This window comes from Trypanosoma brucei, chromosome 10 (assembly GCF_000002445.2).
Source record: "Trypanosoma brucei brucei TREU927 chromosome 10, whole genome shotgun sequence".
Lineage (NCBI taxonomy): Eukaryota > Euglenozoa > Kinetoplastea > Trypanosomatida > Trypanosomatidae > Trypanosoma > Trypanosoma brucei.
This window is the reverse complement of record NC_007283.1, coordinates 862,618-885,413: the sequence shown is the minus strand read 5'-3', so window position 1 is coordinate 885,413 and position 22,796 is coordinate 862,618. Positions and strand designations below refer to the sequence as shown.

The 22,796-nt window shown below is 42.2% G+C and overlaps 8 protein-coding genes across 8 annotated transcripts, besides 33 other annotated features; all 8 read right to left on the bottom strand.

Annotated features, from left to right (window-relative positions):
• Positions 1 to 456: 456 nt before the first annotated feature.
• Positions 457 to 497: a sequence feature (AT_rich).
• Positions 498 to 608: 111 nt separating this feature from the next.
• Positions 609 to 664: a sequence feature (T-rich).
• An 87-nt stretch (positions 665 to 751) lies between these two features.
• Positions 752 to 793: a sequence feature (AT_rich).
• Positions 794 to 976: 183 nt separating this feature from the next.
• Positions 977 to 1,005: a sequence feature (AT_rich).
• Positions 1,006 to 1,097: 92 nt separating this feature from the next.
• Positions 1,098 to 1,127: a microsatellite.
• A 153-nt stretch (positions 1,128 to 1,280) lies between these two features.
• Positions 1,281 to 1,311: a microsatellite.
• A 430-nt stretch (positions 1,312 to 1,741) lies between these two features.
• Positions 1,742 to 1,770: a sequence feature (AT_rich).
• On the bottom strand, positions 1,743 to 2,210 carry Tb10.70.4010 (hypothetical protein; the record flags this gene model as incomplete). The annotated part of the gene is made up of 1 exon (XM_817500.1): positions 1,743 to 2,210. The coding sequence occupies one exon, from the start codon at positions 2,208 to 2,210 to the stop codon at positions 1,743 to 1,745; it is 468 nt and encodes a 155-aa protein (XP_822593.1).
• Positions 1,771 to 1,806: a sequence feature (T-rich).
• Positions 2,107 to 2,131: a sequence feature (AT_rich).
• A 159-nt stretch (positions 2,211 to 2,369) lies between the features above and the next one.
• Positions 2,370 to 2,419: a microsatellite.
• A 294-nt stretch (positions 2,420 to 2,713) lies between these two features.
• Positions 2,714 to 2,739: a sequence feature (AT_rich).
• A 185-nt stretch (positions 2,740 to 2,924) lies between these two features.
• Positions 2,925 to 2,948: a sequence feature (AT_rich).
• A 242-nt stretch (positions 2,949 to 3,190) lies between these two features.
• Positions 3,191 to 3,219: a sequence feature (AT_rich).
• Positions 3,220 to 3,284: 65 nt separating this feature from the next.
• Tb10.70.4020 (hypothetical protein) lies at positions 3,285 to 3,608 on the bottom strand (the record flags this gene model as incomplete). The annotated part of the gene is made up of 1 exon (XM_817499.1): positions 3,285 to 3,608. The coding sequence occupies one exon, from the start codon at positions 3,606 to 3,608 to the stop codon at positions 3,285 to 3,287; it is 324 nt and encodes a 107-aa protein (XP_822592.1).
• Positions 3,390 to 3,418: a sequence feature (AT_rich).
• A 15-nt stretch (positions 3,609 to 3,623) lies between the features above and the next one.
• Positions 3,624 to 3,644: a microsatellite.
• A 1,072-nt stretch (positions 3,645 to 4,716) lies between these two features.
• Tb10.70.4030 (hypothetical protein, conserved) lies at positions 4,717 to 6,078 on the bottom strand (the record flags this gene model as incomplete). Its single annotated transcript, XM_817498.1, has 1 exon — positions 4,717 to 6,078. One exon carries the CDS (start codon positions 6,076 to 6,078, stop codon positions 4,717 to 4,719), a length of 1,362 nt encoding a protein of 453 aa, XP_822591.1.
• A 664-nt stretch (positions 6,079 to 6,742) lies between these two features.
• Positions 6,743 to 6,779: a sequence feature (GA-rich).
• Positions 6,780 to 6,965: 186 nt separating this feature from the next.
• Positions 6,966 to 7,001: a sequence feature (AT_rich).
• A 741-nt stretch (positions 7,002 to 7,742) lies between these two features.
• Positions 7,743 to 7,763: a microsatellite.
• A 267-nt stretch (positions 7,764 to 8,030) lies between these two features.
• Positions 8,031 to 8,080: a sequence feature (T-rich).
• A 33-nt stretch (positions 8,081 to 8,113) lies between these two features.
• On the bottom strand, positions 8,114 to 11,932 carry Tb10.70.4040 (hypothetical protein, conserved; the record flags this gene model as incomplete). Its single annotated transcript, XM_817497.1, has 1 exon — positions 8,114 to 11,932. The coding sequence occupies one exon, from the start codon at positions 11,930 to 11,932 to the stop codon at positions 8,114 to 8,116; it is 3,819 nt and encodes a 1,272-aa protein (XP_822590.1).
• Positions 11,933 to 12,337: 405 nt separating this feature from the next.
• On the bottom strand, positions 12,338 to 12,682 carry Tb10.70.4060 (60S acidic ribosomal protein P2, putative; the record flags this gene model as incomplete). The annotated part of the gene is made up of 1 exon (XM_817496.1): positions 12,338 to 12,682. One exon carries the CDS (start codon positions 12,680 to 12,682, stop codon positions 12,338 to 12,340), a length of 345 nt encoding a protein of 114 aa, XP_822589.1.
• Positions 12,400 to 12,450: a microsatellite.
• Positions 12,683 to 12,960: 278 nt separating the features above from the next.
• Positions 12,961 to 13,305, bottom strand: Tb10.70.4070 (60S acidic ribosomal protein P2, putative; the record flags this gene model as incomplete). Its single annotated transcript, XM_817495.1, has 1 exon — positions 12,961 to 13,305. The coding sequence occupies one exon, from the start codon at positions 13,303 to 13,305 to the stop codon at positions 12,961 to 12,963; it is 345 nt and encodes a 114-aa protein (XP_822588.1).
• Positions 13,023 to 13,073: a microsatellite.
• A 418-nt stretch (positions 13,306 to 13,723) lies between the features above and the next one.
• Positions 13,724 to 13,796: a microsatellite.
• A 449-nt stretch (positions 13,797 to 14,245) lies between these two features.
• Positions 14,246 to 14,288: a sequence feature (AT_rich).
• A 395-nt stretch (positions 14,289 to 14,683) lies between these two features.
• On the bottom strand, positions 14,684 to 17,506 carry Tb10.70.4080 (hypothetical protein, conserved; the record flags this gene model as incomplete). Its single annotated transcript, XM_817494.1, has 1 exon — positions 14,684 to 17,506. The coding sequence occupies one exon, from the start codon at positions 17,504 to 17,506 to the stop codon at positions 14,684 to 14,686; it is 2,823 nt and encodes a 940-aa protein (XP_822587.1).
• A 755-nt stretch (positions 17,507 to 18,261) lies between these two features.
• Positions 18,262 to 18,286: a sequence feature (AT_rich).
• A 500-nt stretch (positions 18,287 to 18,786) lies between these two features.
• Positions 18,787 to 18,843: a microsatellite.
• A 473-nt stretch (positions 18,844 to 19,316) lies between these two features.
• Positions 19,317 to 19,387: a microsatellite.
• A 400-nt stretch (positions 19,388 to 19,787) lies between these two features.
• Positions 19,788 to 19,826: a sequence feature (AT_rich).
• A 40-nt stretch (positions 19,827 to 19,866) lies between these two features.
• On the bottom strand, positions 19,867 to 21,504 carry Tb10.70.4090 (hypothetical protein, conserved; the record flags this gene model as incomplete). Its single annotated transcript, XM_817493.1, has 1 exon — positions 19,867 to 21,504. The coding sequence occupies one exon, from the start codon at positions 21,502 to 21,504 to the stop codon at positions 19,867 to 19,869; it is 1,638 nt and encodes a 545-aa protein (XP_822586.1).
• A 23-nt stretch (positions 21,505 to 21,527) lies between these two features.
• Positions 21,528 to 21,587: a sequence feature (A-rich).
• Positions 21,588 to 21,779: 192 nt separating this feature from the next.
• Positions 21,780 to 21,802: a sequence feature (AT_rich).
• Positions 21,803 to 21,848: 46 nt separating this feature from the next.
• Positions 21,849 to 21,870: a sequence feature (AT_rich).
• Positions 21,871 to 22,562: 692 nt separating this feature from the next.
• Positions 22,563 to 22,596: a microsatellite.
• A 65-nt stretch (positions 22,597 to 22,661) lies between these two features.
• Positions 22,662 to 22,688: a microsatellite.
• A 46-nt stretch (positions 22,689 to 22,734) lies between these two features.
• Positions 22,735 to 22,756: a sequence feature (AT_rich).
• Between the last annotated feature and the right edge of the window lie 40 nt (positions 22,757 to 22,796).

Below are 22,796 nucleotides of genomic sequence, written 5' to 3'. Positions count from 1 at the left end.
TTTATTTTTCCGCATGTCCCTCATTTTCTCCTGTCTTTTTGAGCACACGTGCGTCCCCATAATTCAAACCCCAACATTTTTGCATTGGTAGTTTTTTATTATTTTGTAACAAGTAATAAGTTCACAACAAATAAATATGGTCCAAAAGAAAGTTCAAGAAAAAAAAAAGAGCTTTTTTGTCACCTCCACTCAAACTTACAGAATTTCTAATATCATCTACACAATACACGCGCATGGTTGAACAAAATAAACGTAAAAAAAAAAAAGAAATATGGTACATATAAATGAATATAAATACATATTTCTTTTTCTTTTTGTTCGTACTCGTTTACTTCCGTGTTTTGTCATTTATTCGTCCGCACAGCCTTTTCTTCCCCTTTTCTTTCTTTAATGTCGAGAATACCGCTCAAACAAACTCTCCAACGCGCGTTACACGCAGCCCAATGACAACAATAGTTAATAATAATTATTATTATTTTTTTAGAAAAAAAAATTATGGCATAAAAAAACAAACAAACACAAAACCATCACCAATAAATGAGTTCTTGAAGAGATGAAATGTAATATAAAGAGTGATGAAATGAAAGGATGGAAGTCACCACCCGTTTAAAAAAAAAAAAATTAAAAAAAGAAGGAAAATAAGAAAAAGAAATGAAAGAAAAAAGGCAGCAAAGGCGGAGATACAACGCAACTTTGACACGACGGAATTTCCTTTTCCATTTTGTCCTCCCTCTTTTCTTTTTTTTTCTCCTTTATTTCTTATATATATATATACATTATTTTTTTTTAATTTCTGAATTGCATACATGTGAACATTCAGATCAAAATAAAAAGTACTACACAATAGGTAGCAATCAACATGCCTACAAATGATGCACCGCAGTACATCATATATGCAGAACGATATTCACTAATACCTCCTTCTATAAATAAAACAAATAAAACACACAAAAAAAAATAGTATTGTTTTGATTTCTTTTTTTTAAAAAAAAAAGAAATAAATAAGGAGGGCTAACTTGTGTGGAAACACACATTCACGAGGGGAGGAGGGAAGGTGGGAGAAAATATATATATATATATGTGAGTTTAAGGTGGTGTATTATTATTATTATTATCATCATTTTATTTGTGCTTTTCGCAACTTTCAAAGGAATGTTTAACCCTGTAGGCGGAAATTAAAAAAAAAAAAGAGAGGGGTGCATTTTCTTACGCACTCTATAACAACCACCATACAAAAGGGGGAATAAAAGAAAATAATCCACAATGAAAACGGCAGCAACATAATAATAATAATAATAACAATAGTAATAAATCAACACGTTTTGTTTGCTTTTTCTTTCATTTTTCTTCAAAATAGTCTTTGTCACATCAGGCGATGTTTCTATAAACATAAGAGTTGACAATTTCACTCAAATACAAGTAAGATAATAAAACAAATACGTAAAATAAATCATTTATCTCATTTCCTCTGTCATAATGTCAATAATAATTTTAAATTGATATTATCCTTCAACCCATTATTATTGTTACTTATATTATTTTCCGCTTCAGTTTTTCTTTTTTTTTAAAAAAAAACCTTCCTGTAAGGCAGGTCGGAAAGGTAATAAAAAAATGAAGGGAATTAAAATAATGCCGCTGCAGAAAAAATTAAAATCATAATAATACTTTTTTAACAGAAAAAAAAAAGACACGACACGACTCAAATGATAATAAAAAGATGGTTTCAAAGCCGTTAGTGAGGATTATAAATATATATAAATATTTTTTTTTAAAAAAAAGGAAAGCAAAAAAAAGAAAAAGAAAAAAGTATTTAGTCGCGCTATAATTTGAAGCGAAAGTAAGGTGCGTGCCACATTTTCAAACGGGACCAAAACAATAACAATAATAAAGAAATTAATTGCATAAAAGGGGAGGATTGTCATATCTAATTGAATACACCAAAATAATGCAGGTTCTTCCACGACAACTGAAAAAAAAAAACAAGTCACAGAAACGAAAGAGTTAATGAGACCATAAATTAGAAAAAAAAATGAATGTAAATGGACGAAAACCACAAACAAAATCAAGGATATTTTCATTTCTCCCCATCGGTTTGTGGCGCATATGTATAAATAAATATAAATAAATAAATGTGCTATCTTTTTTTTTTTACCCTTTCCCTCCATTAATAAATTCCTGCCCACGTCACGTCCTTCACAATTTAAGTTCATATCATATATTTTCAAATATAACTTTACCACCAGCAAATGATTGATGGCAACAAAATAAATCAAAGGGAAGAACGAAGGGGAGGGGGAGGTGGTGGAAAAATAAATAAATAAAGATATGAACAGGACGTGCTCCAAAACAAGGAAAGAAGAAAGGAAGAAAAATAAATAAATAAAAAGATAAAAGGATAAATCATCAAATAATAAAATGACCGTATACCATCATCGCTACTTGTCCTCATTAATGTTGTTATTAATTTTATTATTTGTGATTACGCATTCGCAAATACGTACGACGAATACCAACAACCACGAATAGGAGAATAATAACGTTAATAAGAACAGGGATAGCAATGAAATAAAATATAAAAGACACAAAGGACAAACGAAGAGGTGGCGACTGATCAAACATTTTGCTTTCATTAATAAACAAATTCGATGTCCCGCACTTTATTCTATTCACTTGCTCGTTCCCAATCCTCATCTGCTCTCACTGGTTCTAAAAGATATATATATATTATTTATTATTTATGCATCCATAAATAAGGAAATGGGATATCGAAGCAAACTCAACGCAGCGGGTGTTAATAATGAAAAGCCCCCCTCCTCCCCCCCCAAAAAAAAAGCAATAACATAAATTGAAAAAAAAAAATCAAGTGCCAACACCGTTCCCTCACATATCTCTCGCTCACTTACCGAACCCATTCTCCTCCAAACATATAATTATATAAATAAATATATGATGTATTTGTTTGTATCATGTCTAAAAAAAAAAAAAAAGCAGGACACACGTATCTCAAACATTGTCATAATATAAATAAATAAACGAATGAGAATTCCTTCCACTTTTCCCTACAAAGCCATCGCTACGGGAAGTAATGGAGGAGAAGGTGTCCAAAATGGCATATACAACAAATTCAGGTTGAAAGCTAATGAGAGATATTACGAGGGAGGGAAATGACAAACAACATGGCAACCTTAACAATTTTTTTCTTTTTTAAAAAAAAAAATTCATTCCTCACCTTTTCTTTGCTACCGATTTCGCTGTGAAGAGTCACACCGCTATGTATCACATATTTAAGTGGCAAATACATTTACACTTAACTCAATATGCTGCGCCACTTTCCTAATCCACACCACCATTTTCCTTTCCTTCGTCTTCTCCCCCCCCCCATGTGCTTGTATATAAATATATAAGTAAATAAATATATGCGTAAGCGTATCGCCCATCATCATAATCATCATCTTTTTTTCTTTCCTTCTTCTCCACACTACGGCTATTAATTTTCTGCAAATGCGACACTGAATGCGCTTCCTTACCTTCACCGTACATGCACAACATTTACGCAAAAAATTAAAGAAAAGCACATGTATTACTGTACCACCAACAAAGTGTTGCATAAAATCAAACGACAAAAAGAAAGAAAGAAAGAAAGAGCCATCTATATCTTCCCCACACAACAATTCTGAATGTGTTTCTCCAATTTCCCTATCACCTCACAACTATTATATTTTTTTTCTTTTTGTATTCATCCGCTTCATCTTCTATTGGGTTTCAACGGTAACTGTGTTTTACCTCCGCCGCCTTTCCCGTCACTTCTGTGGACACCCACTTCTAAAAAAAAAACAAGGGAACGAGATGAGCGAAAGAAAAACGGCAGTTGTTTGGGAAATACATACACAAAATGTGTTGAGGAGGGGGAAGAGAAGGAGATGAAAGGGAGAAAACAAACAAAAAAAACATCAACAAGGGAGAAGCGCAGAAAGGGAAACGGAAAATGTGTATTTGCATCTCATTAGCCCACCACATAAAGATAAACACACACGCACGCCATTTGAATGAACCGATGTAACACAATACAAACAAAAGTACAAAATATGGAATGTGTTTAAGATAGCTGAACTGCGACGTTAAATGTGGTTACACAATAAATACGGTTTGAGGTGAGAAGGGGACAAAAATAAGAAAGGAAGGAGTGCACCAATAAATAATTATTATTTGTCGGTTAATTATACTCCTCGATTTTTTTCTGTACGGAGGTGGAGTACAAGTGGAAGTAAAGGTACGGTAGGGGGAACATGTAGCCAAACAATAAAAAAAGAGAAGGGAAGGGAAAGAAAATGTAAAAACGATTTGCTAAGCTGGAATTTGTGCCCTTGTAAGGGCAAGATTCATTCTAGTTACCACATAAAAGGAAAAATTTTATGAAGAATAAAGCTTCGTATTACAGAAGTTTAATCATATTGGTAATGATAAACAAAAAAAGAAAGGCGTAAAGAAATAAAGAGAACGTTACTGGAAAAGGGGCAAAGGAGTGGAACGAAATAGACCCGATAGCACCGCCAAACATGAAGAGGCCGTCATCAGCTCATTTCTTTTACAATTCCCCCCCCCAAAATCACATTTTCCAGTTTTCTCCATTATTACCATTTTATTTTAATGGAAACGAAGGGGTGAGAATAGTTATATACGATCCTTTACGCCTTGCTCCGTGACTCCAGTACACCTTCACCAACGGAGCGCAAGCGGCATTCCAAGTCCTGAGCGGGCGAATTGCTGCCTTTCCTCAAGGCGCCGTTGCAGCATTTCGATAGGTTTCCGGTGGAGAGTTTCACGCAAGGTGCTCACAGAATTGAGAAGTTTCTCGTATTCAAATTCTTCCTCATTTTCGCACAGGCGGTACCGCATCAGTAGCCGGTAAGACTCCCTTTCTTCTTCTGTCCACTCACTCTCACGCTCAGTAAATCCCTCGTGAGGTGCTTCACGGGAAAGATGCGGAAGTTGAGTGGCAACCCGTTCGAAACTTTGAAGCGGGTGAAAGCGGTTATTGTACTGATCCTGAGGGTAAGGCTCTGTAGTGGTTGCAGGACCTGACTCAACTCTTGTTGGTGCAGAATTAATGGTCATAGAGGGAATGAGGGATGGCACGCACTCGTTAACGCCGAGCTCACTGGACCGTCTGTTTATAGGCTGGTAAAATGACTGCCATCGCTGCCGGTCTGGCCCCTCAACAATATCACGGCGGTAAATAAATTCGCCTTCCGCCGTCACGCCCACAATCTCATCTTCTTCATGGGTCATAGCGACCCTATTATCGTCACTTTCACGTTGACTCTCCAATCCTGCAGCGGTGGCGACTGTGGAAACACCACTGCCTCCACCGCTGCATTGATCACCACAATCGATTGGCGTAACCACTCTCTCAGGGTTGTAGTGAAAAGTGAAATATCTATCAATACCATACAACTCATTTAATGTGTCTACCGCACCACCTGTTGGTGTTGCCCTGATTGTCGATATATCTTCCTCCTCAGCATCAACGTCAGCATTTGAATGCGAAAGATGCAATTTCACTTCGGTTCTTTGAACGCCACCACGACGCATCTCCTGTCTCATCACTTCACTACCGGACGAGCACGAGGAAGAACGACTAATGTCATCATTATACCCAATTGACGCCTCGTTTCTTTGAGAAACACCTGAGGGAATTCGTTGGACTGGGGAAAACGCAAACCCCCGCGCGCCACTCGTCGCATGCACGACTTCACCAACCGGATTTGTGAGAGGCGCTCGTTGCTGCATCACAGATTGCTCCTCCTCGTTGCGTTCCCCAAGCGAAAGTAACTCCGAAGCAATGGAAAAATTACCGAAACTTCCCCGGGACCCTCCAAGGCCTACAATTGAAAGTTGAAGAACACTCTGACCCCAGTGATCAACCACGTCACGACTTTCACTGCCTTCTTGACTTCTGTTTCCAACCTTCTCAGCCACTGCTAAGGAAAACCGACTGCTTGCATACTCATTAGAAAGTTGCATTTGATTTGCAGCTGGTTCAGCAGTAATTTCATTTGTTGTCACGGATGCCTCCATCTGATCTGCTGTCTCCCTTTTTACGGTCTTTATCAAAAACGTCTGTCTAAACGATCTTCTGTTACTATTTTAGTTTCTTATCCGAATCAACCCCCCCCTAAACGTGTAATACGCGAGGTAGTGCCACGGGCAGGTAAACAAAAAACTAAACGCTTGTGGAGCCCTCACAATGTAAGTGTAGTGCGTCTGTGGACCTTTTTTTTTTTGCTGTTAACCTTTTCGCCTGCTTGTTTTCGTGTTCAACCAATTCGCTTGCTTTTCTGTGCTTGCGACTTCTTTTTTTTTTCTTTCTCGGTTCCGTTCAGTTTCTTACCACACTTAGAGAGAAATTTGTTTTCCGTCTTATCTTTTTATTTTTTCCTTGCTTACGCTTCTAAGTGAGTCAGGAGTGAGTGTATCCTAAGTTGTGATATCAGTTTGCTAACCGAAGAGCTACAACTTCTTTAAAAAAAAAAATCCTCCTCCTCCTTCCTTTTCCTTTCCCTTCTTCTTTCAAATTGTAGCCGGTTTCTTTTTCTTTTGTGTTTCACTCCCTTCTAGTGCCTTTCGCTGCTGTCCAGTGTCTTTGCACCACTATGGAACTTCTGCCGTATCTAACCCAATGGCGCTCTAACCGCTTCTGGTGAAGGTTCTTAATGTGGTTCTTATTGTTATTGTTTTTTCTTCCCGCTCTCTCTCTCTCTCTCTTCGTTTCTCTCTTTGCGCGTGTGTGCAACGATCCGACCTAATGGTTTCGGTATCGTACGTTTTACTCTTTCAAGGTGTGGGTTACTTCTAAAGCACACGCTTCGAACTTCTTTTTGTTTGCTCTCTCCTTTCTTTTTTTTTTTACTTTTCCAGGATTCTTCTTCACTGGGTATCTGAAGTACCTTTCTTATGTGTATATGTAATAAACAAATAAATATTTAAATATATATATATTTGTGCGACAAAAAATTTTCTTCTGTGTACGTTTCGTTGGCTCTCCCCTCTCTTTTCTTCACGTCAGTGAGGACCTGAGTGCGGGGATTTCTATAAACACACGATTTTGGAGGTTCAATGCGGTTCCTCCTCGATGTCCTTCCTTCTTTTTTTTTTAATTTTCTTCGCTCAACTTGTGCCCTCCGCTAAGTTTCACTTACCCGAAGTGTTGAAACTAAAGCTAAAAGGAAAGCTTCAACTGGGCTCACGCGAAGAGTTCCCGAATCCTCTCAAATACCGGTGCGTGTGTGTTTGCTTGTGATATATATATATATATATCAGTATCGCTTCTCGCACTCTCTTTGTTTTCTTTCCTTCCTTGTGGTACAACAACCTCTTCCCTTAAAACAATCGAGTTAATTTTGCTTTGTCTCTCGGTTTGCGCACGGTTTTTTTTTCTTATTCGATCGTCCAACAGGTCTAAATGTGCACCTTCGAGTGCCTGCATAACAAAATAAAGATAAATAGTGAAAAGAGAGGAGGTAAAAGATTGTCAAGCCATAAAGGTAAAAAATACAATCAAGGGGGGAGGTGAGAGGTAAGACACCACAAGCGTCATTAGCAGCAAGAAAGAAATTCACTAAGTTTATAAGCCCATATTTTATTTGTTGATGTGGCCATTTTCGTTCTGACATTCCCCTACACCTTCTCCTATGATGCTTTGCACGTAGTGGCCTGCCTTTAGACAAGCGCCAGTAAGGAAAATATATATATATATATATATAAGGGAAACAACAATGTTACTGCAGCATTTTGTCTCCTCCTTGCGCGCAAAAAACTCATCCGTGACGAACAAGGGAACTGATAGCACCCGGCACCATTAACAAAAGGATGTAAAAAGAAGAAGAAAAAACACGACCATCAGATGATACGATAAAGATGAAAAGCAAACGAATAATGTGTGAGACTGAAAGGGTCAAACAGTGCACAAAGAAATGAAGAGGAGACCATAAAACATAAGCATAACCCCCTTAAGAGAAGATATATGCACGGAAAAGAAAAAAAACGAAGACGGGAGAGAAGGGAAAAAAAAAAAAAGAAACACGATGCCAGGAGTAAGCGGTGAGTTACATTGCTACTCTCCAACGACAATCACCTCAACAGTCCGAATATCAAAGCTGCTCACGCTATCTGAGGTGGAAGGACCGGCGCTCAACGACGGCAACGATGGATCTCTCCAGTGCGTTAGTGGTGGGGAGTCAAACGTGACGCATGCAGCAGTGGAACCACTAGAAATAGAGTTACTGAGAAAAAGGCTACAGCCACCTCCTCCACCTATGGCAATTCTTTGGGGAGTACAATTTATGAACTTTTCATTCCTCCCCGTGGCGTGGAAGGTTCGGATTGCGGGTTCCTGTGGAGAAGGAGGAATACGTATTTGAAAAACAAACGTTGTGCTCCCACCGTAAAATCTCCTATTGTCCAAAGAAAGAGGATGTGACATACATACACCAATCACGAACCCTCCTTTTTTTTCGTTTCCCTCTTCAGTCACGACATCCTCCAAACACACTGCTGACATGTCTAGCTCCAGTAACAATATCATTTTCGGCTGCTTCCCGTCCCTCTTAGCGTTGTTGACTTCGCGCTGGCACGCGTTTATCATATTAGAGTAACTATAACCGTGGAAACGCGTACCGTATATAAGGCGCCACGGTGCAAACTGCCACATGAGCGGCAGCCGATCGTGAAGCAACTTTCGAGCTCCCCAAGGCAAGACGCTAATGCCACATTCTTCTGTGTTTGGAGGCAGTGAATCGTCCTCAGTAGCTCGCCTCCATTTCTCCTCACGTTCCGTAAGTTCCCTCACCAGTTGCTTTGTAGCGTACAATGTCTCCGAATTAAAGGCAGAGAAGTCAAACGAAAGATCCGGAGCAAACGCTGATGATGATTGCCTCTTATCCCCTAGATGAAATGGGCTTGTTGGAGAGGGCATAAACAGTTCGTTGCTTTTTCTTGTCGACGAATCCAACAGAAGATCTCTAGGAGTACTGCATGAGTCTATGACGGTAAGCTCACCTTGATCGCTTTCCTGTACCGCACCCACTGCTTGGCTAATGGTACATCGAGCCGAAATTACAGACGACTCCTCCCGCATCTGTAGTTCTATCGAAGTCAACGCATCAGAGCACAATCCATGCAAAGTAACGCTAACTAAGTGATTGAGACGGAAACGACTAATGCTTGAGTCCCTTTGTTGATGCCACACCGAGAGAACATCACCCCCGGCGCTGCTCCTAAGCTCGTCAGTAATTAGTGAAAGCCCAACGTTAAGTTCATGCACGACAGAGGGCAGCAACGCATGACAACTGTCCCATCCGCTTAAATGATCGTTATTCTCAGCGTCTACTCTCCCGGCCTCTGGCACTGCATGATGGGAAAAACGACTGTGCAGGGGGAGTAGTTTCATTGAGTCACAATATCGACATGCAATAACCAACAATCGCAACGCAACCTCACCGAAAGAATCGTATTCTCCATTCACATCAGTTTCCTCTGGAAGTAGAAGTAGTCCAACGCCCTTTCTTGAAGGAAGCCACAAGGTGCACCTCTCATTCTCTGCTTGATGCTCGACCCGAGGAGGTGTCATCCGCACTGGAACCATACAACTGACGTGACGCAACAATCCTTGGGGCTCCTTTTCAAATTCATGGTGTGTTGTTCCCTGGGAGCAGGCGTTAATGGGTTGGTTCCCTCCTCCAGCATCTGTGGGCATCGGTGGGTGCGCAGCAGAACCATGCAAACCTTTAACCAACGGCAACACTGAGGACCAACTGGCCTCTTCGGCACCACCACCCGAATGTTTCTCACTTCTTGCACCTCTTTCAGTTCCCACCCAAGCGTTTTGAAAATATATATTACCGCGAAAATCCCGAGCGAAGGCGACAGCCACCTTGGCAACGTGCACCTCCAACCAATTAAGTCTTCTCTGACTACCATCATCTCCTTCAGTTGTTGCTTCTCCTCCTGTTTCCTCACCGATTTCCCCCTCGCAACAGGCACCAAACAACTCAGAAAACATCGCCTCCTCCATCTCCTTAACTCCAGAGAACCTGCCGTAACTCATGCTACAAATGAGCTCATCACACACATGCACAACCGACCCTTCAATAGTCGTGTCTGAAGACGTTGCCTTCCTCGGTGATGGCGGGGATCGAAAATGATACATTCGCACAGAACGCCTTGCAAGATAGTTCTCCACGATAAAATTAGTAAGGGATAACACTTCAAACTTTGAATCTACAACTCCAAACTCTGCCGAGAGGTTAGCTCCGGCGTCTTTCGCACTTTCGTGTAAATAAACACATTGACGCCACTGCCAGCGGCGCGAGTGATGAAATTTGGATATAATGTACATTACATCATGTGGGGTACTACAAAGAAGAGCGAGAGCACAAGCATTCCGCAGGCAACTGATGTGGTGGACGAACCACATTAGTTGTCCGCTCCTATCATGCCTAAAATCTACTTCGCTATGTCTGTGAACTTGTTTAGCCCGATCGGGTCCCGGACACCCCGCTGCCCGGTGCACAATGTAATCCCACGAAAGTGATCCAGTGTACTTCAACTCCTCTTGTACATTTCCTACATCTTCGGCTTCACTGTTGACTCCACTTTCCGGAGATATCTCTCGCTTCATCCCCCTCTCATCCTCAGCCTTCGCCATCCGCCGCAGTTGTCCCAAGTCTACTACCCGCAACCACTCGTATGCCTCCCTAATGCACCCCCGCTTCCACATGCAGTATGTTGTATTCCACAGTAATGTAAGGAAAACTACAGCCACAAAATATGGGGGTTTTGGGTTGCCGTCACAAAGTTCTAAATGCAAAACATCTTCGCGTAACGGCGATAAAATGGTAGAGAGCCAATCTACCGTCCTTTCTCGCTGTGATGACACATCGGTGTACATTAGTTTCTCAAATCCAAACAGACCACCGTTTCCGAGTCTCAACTGGAAGCAGACTTCCACCAACTCCTCCAGTACGTTACATTTCGTAGAAAACAAGAAGAGCGCTACTGCGAAATTGCGCTCCGAAAGAAGCGTGTGCTGCTGCTCCGCGGACGCGAAGGCGCATTCCACGATTGAGTTTAGTAACATTGAGTCGTCCCAATTGCAAACTGAAGCCCCACCACCGCTGCCAAAGGTGGAGATGAGTTGACTCCAATCGCCCCCGTCCGCAGCGACTAGTTGTTCATTATTCACCTCTTCCGAATCATCAAATGGCGCAGTGAGAGCATGCCACAGACTCCCCAAGTACGTCCTTCTCGTCTCGGGCTCCTCCACTTTGCCGAAAAACGGTTCACCCTCCTCCCCCACACGAAATACCTCTTCCTGGAGTGCGATAGCTTTCTCGATGTAATTTGCTTCCTGTCTTCTAATCGCTACCAGTATCGTTTCTTCCCCTTTCAGCAGGGAAGTAATGTCTGACAATGCACCAGATAGCTTCTCCCCCGCACCAACAGTTTCAGCCCCTTCACAAACCTCGGCAAAACGATGTAAACAGGCGAGGAACCGACGTTCCAATGATGACAATTGGGCTGCAAGAGCAAAACCATGTGAAAGTGCAAGCAAAACCCGCATGTCCTTCTCCCTGATATTCTCTTCACAGCTATTCACGACACCCGCCAACTCCCCGAGACATCTCTCCAACATACGCCACCACTTCATCAAGAACTCAGAATTGGTGGAGAAGCCGTCATCCTCAAGTAACACGACAGTGGCTGCCACTGTTGCCACGACGTTACTTGAGCGCCGTATACTTTCGCCAAGTATTCGCATGAGGTACGTCGTCTTCGGTGTTTGCGCAGGTGAGATTTTGAAGGGGTTCGTTAAGAAACACCGCGAAGGGGTCACGCATGGTGACTGTGCACGAGATCCTCCGCGGCCGCTCATAGCGGCTCTGCGAAACTGGATGCTTTGGCGCCCCGATTGTGTTGGAACAATCGTATTAATTGGAGTTACCTGTCTCGCCTTCCGGCAACACGACAAAAAATGACAGAGGGTATGAAACTACTAATCCACCTCGAATCTATAGCATGAAGTCGTTATAATTATTATCATTATTACAAATTGGGTATAGTGCCAACAATTTCATTGAATGAAATACGGTTGAACAAGAGCAGCGAGTATCTGACAGTGCGTACGGACGGCATGCGTTTCGCGACCACATTGGTCCCAAAGACGAAGAACAATATGCAGTAAATAAAATGATGAAAGCGAAAAAAGGGGGAAGAAATAAAAGTTGCCGTCCACGTGTCCAGCTACACCAACGGCGACCGAAGCCGCCAAAACGGGTGCTCAATCAAATAAACCGAAGCCCATATCGTCATCATCCTCTTCTTCCTCCTTCTTCTTGTCGTCAGCAGCAGCAGGAGCAGCGCCACCAGCGGCAGCAGCGGCCGGAGCAGCAGGAAGAGCTCCTTCTTGAGGAGCAACGGCTGCAGCGGCAGCTAAAAGGCTTTCGATCGGTTTCTTCTCAAGGAAACGAGCAAAAAGGATGGGCAGTGTGTCACGTACTTCCAAACCAGCAGCCTTGCAGGCGGAGTTAATGCTCTCGGCAGTGATGGGGAGACCAGCATCGCTCAGCATTAGAGAAGCGTATGTACACGCTAACGTGTCTGCAGGGTTTATCGATTGTGCCATCCTTGGGTGCAAGACTGCTATATATTCATGTGCATACAAATACCAAACGAGGAAAAAAGGAGATGGAGCAAAGTGCATCACAAATGTTTACGGCGATGAGTAGCCTCTAGTGTGTGGTTGGAAAAGTGTGTGGACTCGTGATACCGAGTAACAAAGGAGAAGTTATTCAAAACAAGAAAGAGTGCACAACGCCTTCTGGGGATACAAAATAAGAAAATGAAATCAAACAACTTTGGTCCGTCGTAGGTTGCTCAAAGCGACGCCGCCAAAACGGGTGCTCAATCAAATAAACCGAAGCCCATATCGTCATCATCCTCTTCTTCCTCCTTCTTCTTGTCGTCAGCAGCAGCAGGAGCAGCGCCACCAGCGGCAGCAGCGGCCGGAGCAGCAGGAAGAGCTCCTTCTTGAGGAGCAACGGCTGCAGCGGCAGCTAAAAGGCTTTCGATCGGTTTCTTCTCAAGGAAACGAGCAAAAAGGATGGGCAGTGTGTCACGTACTTCCAAACCAGCAGCCTTGCAGGCGGAGTTAATGCTCTCGGCAGTGATGGGGAGACCAGCATCGCTCAGCATTAGAGAAGCGTATGTACACGCTAACGTGTCTGCAGGGTTTATCGATTGTGCCATCCTCCCTTTACAGTAGAACCTTTACATTAGGTTTTGAAAATATGAGATTGAGGCACAAGAGAAAAGAACGTAATAGAAAGTGAATTGACACAAACGGCAATTGTCTAGGTAGTTAAAATTAATCAATATATGGTAAAAAAAAAAAGAGGAAATTGACGTATGTGGAAAGCGGAAGAAGAAATGTATCGGCTTCGCTGTGACGAATGTGAAAGGCGCAACGCCATAATATTACAAGAAATGGGTTATTTTACCATCTTTCCTGCAGAGTGGCAATGTCACATCGTTTCACCTCACCTCATCTCTCATTCTCTCCCTTTCCTCACCTTGTTGAATATTTATTCCATTCTGTTTTCGTTGGTGTGGAGGAGAGGAACAAAACAAAAAACAAAACCTGTCAAAATCACAATCTCATCAACTGAAAAAAACAAACAAACAAACAGTAAAGAAAACAATAAAAGAAACAAAAATAATCAATAAAGTAAAGAATCGAAATAATATATTGTTTTTAAAAATTGATCATATGATCAAAAAGCAAAAAAAAAGTGGGAAGAATAAGGGATGGTAAAACAACAACGGAAAGATCACACTGAAAGTTTTTAAAGGCTAATATAACGATTTTGAAATTAATGAAACAGAGGGATCACTTATAAAAGAGATAGCAATTAAAAATGAAATGAAATGAAAAAGTGACTCCCATATCAGAACACGTGAGGCGCTTCCGGGAGTAGGTGCTATGACTCTGTGAAACTGGAGTGTAAAAAGAAAAAAAGTGGCAGGGGATAAAATCTTGTGCTTACTCTTCTCGCATGGAGCATTCATATCCCTTCTCGTAACGAGGGGTTTCTGTTTGTTACGCATGTGAAGATTAAACAAATATTCTGGTTTCACTCTCAAACGCGGGAACTAAAGTGCCTCTACGGCTGAATACACGGTAACCAACAAATAATAATAACAATAATTTATTTTTTAAAGAAAAAAAATAACTTAAACACAGAGAAGGCATTTTTGTTTTTAGAAAACGAGGGAAGATAAACACAGTATAAATAACTAAGAGAAAGAACGAAATATTTAATGATAGAAATAATCGTATGGAGAAAAAGAAAGAAGAAAAGTCTTCCATGCAGTTTCACAACACCCGCTAGAGAAAGTAATCAGCGCTGTTAAGAACGAAGTGATAAGCGCGATAAGGGAAAATAAAATAAGAAGGGGGAAGATTTTCGAACTACAACGACGAGAAAACGTTTTGTCTATGTACCACCCCCCAATGCACTTAAAACGCTATAGCCGCAGGGAGGCAGTGGTGGTAGTATTAATGAGATTAGTTTTGAGCATATTTCCCCCTTTAAAATAAGTGAATGATAACAACAATCCAACCACACTATTCAACAAAATGCCACGATGTGGCTTCAATCGCGCTGCCGGTGCCACTATCACTCGCGGTGGTTGGTGTTGTTGGGTTGGTTGTGGTGGAGGTGGTAAATATACCGGCACTATCCTCCTCATCTTCACTTGAAACGCTCCATAAGACACCTCCGACATATAGTGAAGGGTCCTCGCATTCACCCAAAAAATGATGTAGTTGTGGTGTTTTGGCACATGCGCATTTCATCTCACACTGCGGTGCACATTGGTCATATGCCCCTTCTAAGGTACTGGTACCCGAACTCTCGCGGAACCGCTTTGAACCGGTCACCACGTCAAAAGCTGCCGTGCATTCGCTGGTTCCGAGCACATCACTTCTAAGTGACTGAAGAACACCACGGGCATGGCGGATGGCGTGGCGGAGAAGTCGCAACGAATGCGACGAGAATATCAGTTCATCCTCGGAAGTAGCGCAAGACAAACCGCGTGTAAGCAGGTGATGGGCGGGATTTGTTGCAATGCCGTTTGAAGAGTGGGTGGGGAGGAAGGAACTTGCAGATGCATGACTGCGTGAAGTAATAGTTGTTTGGTCATCATTACAACCACAATCGCCGTTACCAAGAACACTGACCTCTTCAGTACACCCAAGAGGTCTCCACGGGTTTCGGGAAGGAAAATCCGCTTGCTGCCTTCGACGGCGCTGCGGGCGGCTAAAGCCACGAACCGCATGCAACAGCGAAGATATTTTTGAAAAGTAATCGTGCACGCAAGCCACTAATGCCGAATTTACCCCATCCTTCTTAGCCGCATCGGATATCATTCCCCTTTTCATCGACAGCTCACACAAGCAGGAGGCGGGGCGCAGAATATATGCAAAGTACGTTCGCGCAAGTGAACGAGAGTACCCTGAGGGCCGAAACGCCATCCAACAGATAAGCACAACGAAGCAACGCATTAGGATCCGCGTTACTTGTGTAGGCTCAGCATTGGCTCGACCATGACCGCAATCTTCTGCTTCTTTACGAGTGAGTTTACCAACTTCTGTTGTAGTTCGCTCCAGGACGCTCATTACCTCACGATCCAATAGTAGTTCACTGAAAAGTGCTGAGGACGAAGCAAGGAACTGTGCCACCTCGAAAAACTCCCTCGCTTCTTCAACGTGCCGTGTCTCAGCCGTGATTTGCTCTACGCAGAAGAATGAAAAAAACTTTAAAAATCGGACCGCGCCATATCCCCTTGCAGTGGCGACTGCATTCGGACAGCGAATTGGGAGGGAGGAAAGAGCCTTGTTTTTCCCATTACACTCTCTCTCTACAGCATCACTGTGGGAGTCACGTTGCCGCCACCACCACCATAAAGACATAGGGCTCTGTGTCAGCAGCGAAATCGCACGGTTGTGGCTCGCTGGCCGCGGTAAACGCGATGATCTGCATCCGGAAACCTCTGGGATCAGAGTCTGTGCGCTGACAAGTGGCTGCAATGCAGTAAGAATTGTAGCTTCCAACCCTGAAAGAATGCAGGGGAACAGTCCCCGTGCTAGTTCAATGGCGATGTAGTACACAACGGCCACAGCTGATGGATACACGGAAGTTGAATCTGCGTCTCTTTGCGCAACATCTCCATCCCTGCCATTTGTGTATGCCTCTTGCGGAACATAACGATGCAGCCAGAGCCTTATTTGTTCCTCCTGTGTGTGAGCAAAGATGCCACCTTCATCCAGCAAGCAACGCTGTGCATCATCCACCCCTGCCGTTTCACTCACGTGGAGTTTCTGGCCCCCGTTATGCAACCGTAACTCACCCATATGAGAAACAACATGGAGAGCGGCGATGCAAAACCCTTCCAACACGGAAACTGCGGAAAGCTTGTTCATCAACCCTCCGACCAGTCTGGTCTCCGGAGTCGAAGGAAGTGGTGTGGAAAGTTGGCAACGCACCCCCGAGGTGTAGAAAAAAGCGGTGAGCCACTTGGGAATTTTTGGTGTTTTCACCTCTCTCAGAGTTACCGATCCACCATTGTACAGCTCAACAAGTCGCCTTTCCGTATCTGGTGGAAGTCGTAACCCGAACACAAAATCGGGTGGTAACCGCACCGCACATACGGGCGGCAGATGTGAGACAGGGTTGATCCCAGTCTCTGATATACTGAAGGCAGTGTTACGGAAAGTTTCTTCGAAATGAGTAGCAGAAGGATCGGCTCCCGTTCCATAAGGTGTTGCTTTGGGCGTCGCCAACCTGCGGCCACGAAAACGGTCAGCGGGGTAGTTGGGACCAGCAGCAGCTTCTTCGCAATCAAATGCATCGCAACAACAGGTGGCTGCAGTTGGAGTGGATTCCCTTCCCTCCCATGCGCCACCCATGTTGGTCATTTCCTCCTTCCTGTTCCGCCACTCTGAATTGACAATTTGTTGCAGGCGCAGAGAGGTAGCAGAGCCGTTAGCCGCCAATTCCGATTCTGTCGATGGGGATGAGAATGAGACCGCCGCAGGTACACGAACAGTGTATACAACACTGTGGCCACTGCCCCGGCCCGATTGAATGAGTTGCAGTGAAACATCGCAATCGATAGCTGCGATTGAACCCTCTGTAGTCCTTTCCTGTGAAACACACGATCCCTGCTCTCCATTGCATGTCTCCCTTGTGTTCCCGCTAATGGTGGTGTGAGGGCGGGTGGCACCTGCGTGAGCGGAGAGATACTCGTCGGTGAAAAAGTCCATTTCGGCATTCAGTACCGATCGCTCCTCAAGTCCTCTCTGTTCCTCATTCACCAACATATTATGAGGTTGTGAGGTGCTGCTGTTGATGAGCTCAACACCACACGGTAACAACAACCGCGGCATGAGATTTTATTAATGTAATTATTACCTGCGCTTTAACTTTTGATATGGATAATTGACAACAACAAACAATGTGAAAAAGGGAAGGTATATGTGAGAAGTACGACAACAACCACACTCCCTTAGTTTCCAGCGCAGCAGATCAGACATCGAAGCAAAGAAAAAAAATCACTTCTTTTCTCGAATATAAATGGATTCATTAACCGAAGAATCCTCACGTAACACCACATATGGAGTAACTCCTCTTCCACACAGCTAATATTGGGGAAACGAAGGAACCTCTACTTCAGTTGTAGCGACGTTTAAGTACCAAAAAACTTGCATATACTGAAGATTCGAAATAAATCAATAAATAACCACACACCTGCCACACTATGTATTGCTCATAGTGACGATTATGTGTGTGATTTCCTTTTTTTAAATACACAAAGTTTCAGGAACCGAAACCACCAACCACACAGTGCCGGCTGCCTCGTTCCACAGATCCCTCACTTTCACTGCGTTCTGCCCGAGCTAAAGTGAAGACCCTATAGAATTTACAGAGGTTTAAATCAAATAACGAAACCTCCAATCGACATTCAAACGCAAACAATATGTTGAAGCACAGTCCAAACATGTGGCACCTGCTCATGTCTATGCTTCAGTGATGGAATAACGCATATATTCATTATTTTCACTTTAGGAAACGAAAGGAAATCTTAACAGTCATGCCTTACAAGCCATGATGCTCTTGCATCAATTTGCTAAATAATCAGAAGTAATATAAATATATTTATATATATACCCGCATCCGCAAGAACAGGAATCTCTGCATCCACACAAAATTTCACAGAGAAGTGAAATGAGTGAAACGGAACATTTCGCATTTTAATACCTCCATGAGGTAATTTTTTTTTGTCACGAATCCATGAAAGGAAAGGAAGAAGAGTGACTACCGCTTCAAGTATTGAGGGGAGGAGGGGGAGAATGTTGATTCTAAACAACAGCAAACAACAACTTTACCCTTTAATAAAAGAAAAAGACAAAAAAGGAAACCAAATATATAATCTAAGAAACAACGAGTTAATAAATGCAGATATGCGAAATAAAGTTATACAGTAGCATGCGTTCAACAAACATTTTACCAAACTTCTTTTTCCTTTTTGCTTTCTTTCACACGTCTGCTTAAATGTGAGCATAAACGGATAACAATAATAACGTATCACAGCGTTGACACATGAAACAGTAAAAGAAGCATGGGAGAGAAATTCTTTTTTTTTTGTATCATCGCCCGCCGCATTGTAAAAAATAAAAATAAAAATGAAAGATAATATTTAAAAAAAGCAAACAAAAGTAGAAATTCACTAAGGAGGGTAATTAAGGGTTAGTAACCTATCTAAAAATTAAAAAAAAATACTCTGGTACCGAGGACTGAATTGCCGACGAGAGTTAGTTAAGGAACCAGGAAAAAAAAGCGGGAAAAAAAAAGGGAGAACAAGTGCTCACACATGAAATAACAAAATAAAACGAAGAAAAAAAGGTAAATGTGCTAATCCCTTGAGAACTGAGAACGCAAGGCACACTTAATGTATTTTGGCTGTTTATAACATTCCTACCACTACAAAAAAAAACCTTTCTTTTCTCCCTCCAAGCACCCTAACACAAACAATGACAAACTCTACTAAATTTCGTGTTCGATTTAATGTGATTTGCCTCTCACCTCACTTCATGTCCATTTTTCCTTTCCTTTTTCATTTATTTTCGTTCTATTATTTCGTTCTCCTCTTCCACCGCCGTATCTCCCTTTTCCTCCTTTCACATGATCAGTTACCAAACATACATATAAATACAGACACAATTATAAATAAATTAATAAATATATAAGTATATATATATTATATACATTTGTCTGTGTGTTTAGACAACAGTCCACGAGCGAGTGGCAACAAGAAAAGAATAGAAAAAAAAGTAAGGTAGAATATATATGCGGTGCTCATATATTTTCTCACTAAAAGCAGTAACACACCTCGTCCCCCTCCCACTCCCTTCCCACCTTCTTCCACAACTGCAAAAGGCCGCCGCCGTTGTTTGGAAACTACGCCCTTTCGGTAGAAAAAATAAAAAAATAGAAGAACCTTATCTTTTCTTCAGATGTGACAGAAAACACACAACCGCACAATTACAGCACAATCAGTCTCACTATGTGTCCTTATTTATTTTTTTCTTCCATCATGCTCCATTTGCTCCCTATAAGCAAACGGTTTTAAACAAATACAAAAACAAACACTTCGGTTTATATAACGCGTAAATAAACAATAATAAATTAATAAATATTCATTTATTTGATGTATGGAGCACCTCACTAAACACAACATCAGCGAGTCTCATCTGACTCTCTCGTGTGAGGCATCTTGCGGAAGTTGCAATGCCGCACGATCCAACTCTTCCATACGATGTTCAAATTCCTCCCTCCTCTTGAGAGGGCGAACCAACACGAGCGCAACGCATCCGATAATACACACAATGACGGTTCCCAGAAGCACCTTTGCTGAATCAGTTCGCGTAGGATTCTCCCCAAGCACTTCACCAAAAACTACGGTCAACACCAAATTAGACAAACATGCCGCCCACGTCAGTACTGGTGCGCTTGTGGACTCCCTCATAGGGAAAGTTAACTCAACAACGAAATCAAACATGATGGGCAACATGAAGTTTTGGCAAAGCCCGGCTACTCCACCCCAAAGAAGGAATACAACTACGACATAGTAAATACGGTGGTCGTCGCCAGAAGGACCAAAATAGTAGCAAAGGCACAAAGCGCAAACATTTACAACAAGTATGATAGAGATAACAAGCAGTGACTGCTTGTGCCTCCAATTTTGGCCAAAGTAATGCATGACAATTGGGGCTATAACACTGCCAAGTACAAGATTCAGGAAACTTATCCACCCCGATTCGGATCCAGTTACACCAAATGGCACAAGGCACTGCGGAAGCACCGTCGCCACGGACCAAATGAGACCGAGTTCTGCGGCGCTTGCAATTGAGAGAAAAACAAAGGAGGAATTAGTTCTCATCGCTCGGAAAGTGTCCCCCAGCGTGGAGAAGACATTGATGGGTTCTGCGACAGACTCGACATCATCATCGTCATACATATTTAGTCTATCATCCTCTACTACTTCAAGTGGTGGTTGCGTTTCAGCGGGAGCTCCGGCACCACTTTGACGGTTCTGGCGTTCACGTAAGGTTCTCAAACGTTTCGCCTCCATTTTCTGTTGTCTGTCAGCAGCGTAGCTTGGTGATTGCCGTGGGAGCTGGGGAATAATAAAGGTAAGTGCAAACGTGCCGGCACATAGACCAAATTGAAACCAAAAGAGAGCAGCAAAGTGGCGCTGTTCCTGTTTCTCAGGACTAACGAAGAAAACGGGAATTAATGCACCCAAACCACAACCTACATTGAGACAAATGGTCATTACAGCGTTGGCGGCCACACGTTCCTCCACGGGAAACCATCGATTAGCAATGAGTGGCGGGGTTGCAATCGTGAGAATTTCTGTTACAGAGTTAAAGGCCTGGGCGAGAAACAAAAGAATCATATGTGGCCATGCATACACTGCAACAAGTTTAATACTTGCACCAATAGCATTGGCTGTCGCCGCAATAAGGATTCCCGCTTTTAGTCCAGTTACCTCAAACAACTTACAACTGAGGAACACAGCAACAACGTAAGCGATGACGTATGTTGTTGCAAGGTAGTTCACTTGCACGGCAGTCATATTGAAATAGGTACGTGTTTCATCGAATATTGAAGCAAATGCAATCCACTGCATGGCATTTGAAATGGACAATAGGCAAAATATAGCAGCAACAGCAAAACGCCATGGATCTCCCTTCATTCGAGTTTCCATTGAATTGACGCCATCACCGGAGTCATCGCTGCATCTGTTGGGATTTTGTTCCTCTTCAGTGAAAGCGGGCCTCACCTCACCTGACAGACCGTCCGTAGTTAAAGTTTGGCACATCCCTTTTTGACGCACTTGTCACCTCTTTTTTTTCCCCCCCTTTTCTTTTTCCCTCTTTGTATTTCTTCTTCTTCGCTTTCTCTGTATAGTTAGTTTGCTTATTTCCCCAAAGTAGGTTAAGAGTAATTTTTTTAAATTTTCTTTTCCCTCTTTCCAGTAAGCAACAGCAGCAGCAGAAAAACGAACAACAAGAAACATACGGAGAAGAAAGGGAATACTTCCGGGCTTGCAGATGCATCTTTATGACTCCAGACGGTTTCACCGCTTTTCGACACAAAAAAAAAATTAAATTAATAAAGAGAGCAAGGAGGTAAGAATTAACTTAGATAACAATAGTGTGTGCGAAATTTAAAAATTAAAAAAAAACAGACACCAGTAAGCGGTTCTCCGACATAAAAATAAAGAATAAAAGGGCTGGAATATGCCTGCTACCACACAAAAAAAAATAGGGAAACAACAACAGGAACACACCAGATGAAGGGGGAGAAAACGAAAGAAATAAATCTCTACTAAACTCCAACTAAATTATCACAACTTTAAGTAACGATATTACATATGTGCATACATTTGTATCAGTATTTAACCACACGGATCATATTTTGTCGTTGTGTCCCACACACAAACACACGCTTCCATGATAAACACGACATAAAGCAGAGCTGCCCACGCAAATTACATCACTGAGGAAAATTAATGGAGTATTAAATGATCTCCCCTCATTAAAAATAAAAGAAAATGAGCATAACATGGTCCAGTTCGCACGCACCATAATGTGATATCATACATCACAATTTAATATTTCCTCACACGCCTTAACTGACACATGGACCAGAAGCCATATAGTCTTTAAATAAACAAATAAATTTAATTCCTTGTTGTATTTGATTTTGGCTTTTTCTTCTTTTTTGTATTTGATTTTGCCATTTTTCTCTCATTCACAAGGGTGATTTGGTATTTCCACTTCAGCAAATCTCCAATAAAAATATTGGACACAGACTCATTAAAACTTCTAAATCGTCCTATTTTTTTATGTTGATCACCTGTAAAACAAAAGAATGAAAGAAAGGAAAGGAAAGGAAGGGAGAGAAGAGGGGAGTAAATATACCGACACCCTAAATTTTTCCCTCAAAAAAAAAAAATCAGAGACGGGTAAAAACAAAAAAAAGAAAAGAGAAGAGAAGAAACATCGATTGCTAGAAAAAGGGAAAGGGGGAGGGAGGGAGAAAACACATTTTTTTTAAATATAAAATTACCATCAGAAAAGAAAAGATGGAAGAGATATTTGAATGGTG